This window comes from Buceros rhinoceros, unplaced genomic scaffold (assembly GCF_000710305.1).
Source record: "Buceros rhinoceros silvestris isolate BGI_N320 unplaced genomic scaffold, ASM71030v1 scaffold6695, whole genome shotgun sequence".
Classification (NCBI taxonomy): Eukaryota; Metazoa; Chordata; class Aves; order Bucerotiformes; family Bucerotidae; genus Buceros; species Buceros rhinoceros.
Window position 1 is genome coordinate 496 of NW_010412222.1, and position 6912 is coordinate 7407.

Below are 6912 nucleotides of genomic sequence, written 5' to 3' on the forward strand. Positions count from 1 at the left end.
CCTAGCCCGAGCCGCAGGAGGCCCTGCTCAGCAGGGTGGTGTGTCTGCCGGATCACGTCAGCAACAAACTCGAGGGGAAAAACCCACCAGTGTTCTTCCCGCAGAACTACTTCCCTCGCTTGGGTGCTGCAGTGATCCAGGTGCTGCAGAAGATCTCCAGCTCTCTCAGAGGTGAGGTTGCAGCGCCGTGCTGTAGGGGTGGCTCTTCTGAGAAGTGTTCTGAGCGTGGACCCCCTTGGCTGGGGCTTGAAATGCAGATACGGGTATTGCAAAACCCCTTGCTTCAGCCTGAAGTTTGTTGTGTTTAAAAGCGTAAGGTATCAGGAATGAGGAGGGTGGCCAAGGCTTTTCAAAATGCCACTGAGAGCCACAGGACTGCAAGGAGAGAAGTGTTTGCACGTCGCCAAAGCTTAATCGTGGTCACTTGGTCTGTGCTGAAGGAGTTGTGTGGAAGATTTGAATGGTACCAAACAAACCAGTGGCTTTGTCACCATTGTGCTGAAGCAGCACCAAGCTACTTCAGGCTTCTGACTGTCGCTGTGTATCAATGATCCGGGGGGCTGCTTTGTGCCTGAAGGCGGGTGGTGCAGGGAGCAAGAGATGATGCTTGAAGAGAAGAAAGCTCCTCTGTGTTTTCAGGCTTCAGTAGCTGTAGAAGTGCCTGTGCCTCCTCCTGACGGCTCTCTGGAGGCTGCTGGTGATGCTTTCGTTAAGCCTCTGTCTCTTTTATCCCAGGCGGCTCGGACTGCTCGATCTCTTTTGTCTCACACATCCTGGGGAAGGTGTGTGTCCACGGCAGGCAAAGTGAGTGGTTTACAGTGCTGTGTTGCAGGGCAGGAAAGTCTCTTTTCCTGGTAGTATGGAAGGATGACGACGGTGATGATCAGAGCAGGGGTGGGACCCGTTAGTACTGGGGGTTTGGGAGTCCAGGCAGCTTGCTGCTGTCTGAGGCCACTCAACCGCTTATCTGGCAGGTGTCGATGCTTTTTTGTTGGCTCACGTGAACATGCTCTGCTCGCTCACTGGTGAGGTTATGGACCTGCTCACCTGCCGGTCGGGGCATAACTATTAAACACTCGACTAGTGCTTTTCATCCTGTGGTCCGACAGTGCCTTGTAATCCCAGCACAAACCACAGCCCGTGTGTAATCGCTGCCCTCTCAGGTGAGCAGCCTTCAGCCTGGCTTTGCTGAGGACTGAAGCCCCTGAACGCAGAGCAGTTAACAGGGCTGGGCAAGAGGAGAGGTTTTCCAGCTGTTCACTGTGATGAACCATGCAAGTTCCTCAGGCTGCTGAGGTTCGTTCTTACCACAGGAGCAGGTTAGAACTGCAGACTGTGCGTATTTCTCCCTCTTGAAAGGCTCTGGGAATTGGCAAGGCTGACCTCGAGTACCATTGTGCTGGGTTTGTCCGTCTGGTGTAGCGGCTGTTTTCTCTTTCACCCCAGAGGAGATTCTGAGCGTTTTGGTACCCCAGCTAACGGAGCTCACAAAGTCTGACTGCATCTGGCAAAGGATGTGCTGGCGACTGGTGGAATGTGTCCCTGACCGCTGGATGGAAGCGGTGGTCCTCGGCTTTGTGCAGAGAGCGCCTGGGTAAGAACTCTGCTTCCCTCCCCGCTCCAGAGCAGAGGCCGGGACTTTTTCACAAATACTTGGAGAAACAGTTTCTGATAGATGCTGCTGTGTGCCTGTAGGGGTTTCTTACAGTGCCATTTCCTGAGACTCTCGAGGTAAAGCAGTTGATTGTTCCCTTCAGGTAGAACCTGCCACCACTCCTTAAAGACCTGCGTTGTGACACACAGTGAAAAAACAAGAAAAAACACTCTTTGCCGTTACTGACTCACGCTTGAAGTTTAGAGATTTTATTGCAGTAGCTGCTCACAGAACTTCCTGCGCCCAGTAGCAGCAGGGCAGCATTCCTGGTCCCCTGAACGTTTTGCTGTTGACCTCTCTTGCAGGGCAGAAGTGCTGTCGAGATTGCTGGGGAACCTGGTTGTGAAAAACAAGAAGGCTCAGTTCGTGGTGACGCAGAAGGTGCTGCTCTTGCAGTACAGCCACACGGTGAGGGCTCCCTGTCCAACAGCGGTGGCAGCGCCTGCTTTGCCCAAGTGCCAGCGTGGTTTTTACCCGAGCACTGGGTCTTCTCAAGTACGATTGAACTCTTCATTCTGAAATCAGCCCTTGGTCTCTCCACAAGTACCGGAGGTGGCAGCGATTCACTTCCAGCCCCTCGGCCGCACGTAACGCAGAGCGAGTGGGGCCCAGGGATTCGTGTGCTCTCTCTGGGTTGATGGCAATTAGCAGCATTACTGTGCTCGCTTCCTGGTTCTTTGCATATAATTTCAGTGTCTAGGAGCTGGGCACCTCCAGTTAATTTAGAACCTGAGCCTGAAAAAGCCATAACGCACCCTCAGAGATAAGAAGTAGCTTGAAGAGATGAGACAAGGACTGGGAGGGTCAGCTGGTCACAAGGTGTTAGGAAGTGTTCTGTGGCCGGGGAGGATGTCGTGAGGGATGTTCTCCAGAACTGTGTTCTCTCTTTGCCGGGGACGGTGCTGAGCTGGTTTTGGTGGTAGAAATCCTGTCCTGTACTCCCATCCTGTTTTCCATGTATTTCACCAGGAACTGCATGTGTGTGCGTGTTTTTGTACCTTTCTGTCTCTGGATGTTGTCAACCAGCCCTTAGAATGAAAAACGCGCCCTTGTCGTTGCTGGGTGACAGCTCTGTGCTGCTTAAAGCAGGACTCGTGGTTTCCGTTGCAGACGGCCGTGCTGCAGAACCTGCTTGGCTACCTGGCCCTGGACAGCCTGCGGCGTGCCTTGTTGGTCAGGGTGAGGACAGGGGACCTTGGTGGCGGGGTGGCTGGTGGGACGCTTCTGTGTGCCTGTGCCTGCAGCTGCGGGGACAGCCTCGCTCTGCTCTAGGACACTTCTGCTGCTGTTGGCGAGAGCCCCACCGTATCACAAGCAAACGGTGATATACAAACTTTTGTGCTGCTGGCGTTAGTTTTTCATATTTAACTGGTAAACGGCCTTCTCGGGAGCAAACTAAGGAGTCCTGGATTCCACATGTGTCCCGTGTCCTCCGTCCTTCTCGGCTTCCTCTGTCATCCCGTGTGTGTGGCTGGGCAGATAGCAGCAAGTGATGAAGGGGGTTGAGAGCTGTCTGTGTGCCAAACGGGTGGTGCCTCAGAATCTCTCTCGTCTTCGTTTTCCTCTGCGAGGACACAGATATTTTCCCTCTCCAAGTCAGCAGAGTGATGGAACTTTGAGGAAATGTGTATCTCTGGGAATTCTACCGTTTTGTCAGTTAGTTACAGTTTTTTCCACTGGTTCCCATTCTAAAATCACCCAGGAGTACCAACAGCTGTAGAAGATTGGACTGAAACCATGTCAAACCCATACAATATCATATTGGGTTTGACAATAGTGTGTATTGCTTGGCACGGAGTATCTATAGATGAGAAATAAACATACTTATCACTTCTAAATTAAAAAACCTGTAACCATTTCACAGGATATTACACGAAGGTGGCATGGAGTCTCAGATGGTCAAACACGGGGTGTTTTGGGCCCTGAAAGACAAAGTTAGCTCCAGTAGAAGGGAGGGTAAAGTCCACTGGGAAGCCATCAGAATGGCCTCCATTTCTAAAAGGAGGTGACTTACGAGTACAAAAGATGCATTTCAGGCCAATCCGAGTTCTCTGGCTCAGGTGCTGCAGGAACTGCTGGAGACCTGGAGCAGGAGCAGTGCTGTGAAACACTCTCCCCCGGAGCAGCAGCAGTACATCAGCAAGGCCATTCTCATCTGCCTCTCCCACCTGAAGGAGCCAGAAATCGAGAGCTGCAGACAAGGTGAGGCGTGGGAGAAGCAGGGCTTGGGTTTGTGTGACAGAAGGTCTGACCGTGAGTCCAAAGACATCTTGTTTTGCTCTATGGATAAACAAAATTGTCCCATCTCCATCTCGGCAAAGAGGCAGCCTGCTGGAATCCTCCTTTTCTCCGGCACAGATGTAATGCCAGGTGTGACCCTGGAGCAGCCTGTCTTTGAGCAGGCCTTTAAGAACCCCCAAGTTTCATTGCAGGAAGACAAGGATTGACTCTGGGACCCCTCAGAGGAGCAGTGTGGTTTGCAGTTCAGAGACTTGCCTTTGGAGCATGGATGAGGCTCCAGGGGGGACAGGGGAAAGGTCGTCAGGAGACCAGGCTGTTTGCCGCGTCTCTGACTGTCCATGCACATTCCTGCGTGTCACTCTGCTCCCCTCGGTGAGAGGCGAGTTGGGTTGGTGAGTTACGGGCAAGGACCTCCTGTTCTGTATTCATACAGTGCGTAGCACTTTGGGGTCCTGCCTCCCATTCCTGTTTCTGGTGCAATAAGAACAATTTCTGTCCAATATCTAGAGTTGCATGGCTCTGTGTGTGGCTTTTGTGGGGGAGAAGGGTGACGTATGAGACCTGTTAATCTGTTTCATTCCAGGGTTAGTTTTCCTTTAGGCGGGTAAGTGACCTGTTATTCACTAACAGGACTGTATTGTATAAGCTGGTTTTAGCTGACAGCTGTTGAAAAGCCAAGCTTTTCTGGGTTGAAAAAGGTCAGTCTAAGAGCAGCAAGGCTGCCTGGTAAAGCTGGCAACTGCCGCTCTCTGCGGGCTGAGAAATACTGGTGGTACTGAGCTGCTCCAGCAGGGAGCTGCCTCCGCTTGACTGTTGCAGTGGCCAGCATTTGCAGCTTCCTCAAAACCCGGCGCTACACTGACGGGGCATAGAAGCACTCTACAAACAAGCTAAAGATTGACTTTTCTTACCAACCTTTTTTGTTTCGGTGAAAATGGAAATACTCCAAATTTAGAATATATTGTAATGTCTTACCAGCGTAAAACGGGTGTTTGTCTCCATCGTTGTGTCACACGCTGTGTGGGTTTTTTCAGAGCTGCTCACAAGCATGATGGAGGGGGTGAAGTGCCACTTGGACAGCAATCTGCCCCAAATACGGCGTCTGGGAATGGTGGTGGCAGAGAGCATTAGCTCGAAAATCCACACTGATGGGCCTGTGCTGAAGTTTCAGGTGAAGGTTGTAATGGAATCGGTCTGGCTGCAGGGCTTTAAACCCTGATCCAGGGTGATCCAGGGCATTATGGCAAGTTCTAACACTTACTATCTGGACGTAAGGAGAGGCAGCAACCCTTTCAAAAGGAGAGGGCTCTGTCTGCAAACCAACAGCACACAGAAAATGGGCAGGTGCCGAGAGTGACCCGAGTGCGACCTGATGACAGAGCAGAGGGCAAACTGGTGATGATAAAGGACTGCTCGAGCACGACCATATTGCACGAGGGAATTGGCATCTGACACGTGGCAGCTGAGAGGGAACTTTACACCTAAGCCAGTGAACATGCAGTCCCTGGCACGCTGGGAGACCTGCTCTGAGCTGAGATTTTCTGGGCTGAGATGGGGATCTGTGCTCTGCTATTTCCAGCTGGGTTTCTAAGAACTGTGTGATTGAATCGCATCAATCCTTTAAAAACCCACATCATCCCTCGTGTTGTGTTGCCATTTATGAAGAGTTTTAGAGGCTGTGACAAGCACTCAGGCAAGGTCTGATCAGGTAGTACTGTTAAATGCAGGGACAGAGATTTCACAGGGCACAGGTCGCTCTACAGCATAAACACGTTCCTGCTGGCAGCACCGTGACTGAAACGGGAGGGATTTGGGGGGTTCATCCGCTCGTGAGTCAGTCTCCATCTGCAGCAGCAGAAGGGTCGAGTGCTGAGTGCTGGGTGTGTTTGCAGAGTGCAGTAACAGTTGTTCTGAATGTCTAGTATGAAGAAGATGATGAAACCAGAGAACTGAAGTCCCTGCTGGAGCAGACTCCACCGCTCTGTGCTGTCCCCAGCCTTCCAGGCGATGAGTAAGATACTGCTGCTGTTCCTGTCCGTGCCATCCTGTGCTTCTCCGTACCTTGCTTTGAGCTGCAGACTGGAACTGTAGACGTGTGCACGATGCTGATGTGCTCTTAACCTTACGCTGCACCTCATTCTTGCAGTGCAGCGTCGCAATGTTAAATTCACAGTTCAAGTAGTCGCATGTATCAGAATTGCTCGTTTGATAGCTGCACGTGGTGGGACCGTGCTGCAGCTTTAGGGTTCTTGTGTGCCTCTGACCTTGGCTGTTTGCCCCTGGGAGATCCGACAGTTGGGCCGTGCACCCCCAGCCCACTCACCGGTAACAAAGGGCTAGCCTATCCGTCAGGCTTCAGACCGGTTCTGCAGTGCTCGTAACTTCCACAGCAACTGCCGAGGCTCTCAGAAGCTCTTAGTTTTATCAGCAGGCGAGCAAAGCTCTGCATGTGATTGGCACGCGAAGCTGTCCAGCGTGCCCGTGCAGTACGGAGGGTTTATTGCTCCCGTTGTGGGGACAGCATCAGCATAGACAGCATTTGAGAAGCAGGAGATGAAAGGACATGCCACAGTCCTCAGAAATGGGTACAGAGACAGAAGACAACATTTCTCTGTCACTGGATTCGTGATTCTTCCTCATTTGTTCAGTGTCAGTCATGGCTTCAGGTACAGGCCAGGCCAGTGTGATCCAGTTACAGCAGATTAGTCTTTCCTGAGCAGTCCTAGGAACCACGTAGTGCAGGGGAGCACAGCGATTAGCCAGCTTCACTCCTCTCATCCATCGCTCTCTCCTGCTAAGATGCTGCTTCTCTCCTCCCCTCAGCCCCTTCCCCTTCCCAGGACTGGTTCCTGTTTAGGCCAAGCTCGGCAGGAGACTGCGGCAGAAACCTGCCATTCCGTGTGGGCCGCGAGGAAATTACGTGTGGGCAGCGAGGACTGGTGGTGCGGGGGGGTTCTCACCTGTGAAGAAGGACCGTTACTTCCCTGGTTTTAATAGCACTGGTTCCTCTCAGCAGG

General features: G+C 52.2%; 1 protein-coding gene across 1 annotated transcript in view; it reads left to right on the top strand.

Moving 5' to 3' along the window:
- The window catches only part of TELO2 (telomere maintenance 2), a gene marked incomplete at its 5' end in the record, with an annotated part of 17413 nt that overhangs the window by 225 nt on the left and 10276 nt on the right, over positions 1 to 6912 (top strand). Inside the window, 8 exons of the mRNA XM_010136301.1 lie at positions 6 to 171; positions 736 to 804; positions 1447 to 1594; positions 1960 to 2062; positions 2765 to 2833; positions 3715 to 3856; positions 4930 to 5066; positions 5818 to 5906. Of these exons, the coding sequence (XP_010134603.1) occupies positions 6 to 171; positions 736 to 804; positions 1447 to 1594; positions 1960 to 2062; positions 2765 to 2833; positions 3715 to 3856; positions 4930 to 5066; positions 5818 to 5906 (923 nt within the window). The remainder of the gene's footprint in view (positions 1 to 5; positions 172 to 735; positions 805 to 1446; positions 1595 to 1959; positions 2063 to 2764; positions 2834 to 3714; positions 3857 to 4929; positions 5067 to 5817; positions 5907 to 6912) is intronic.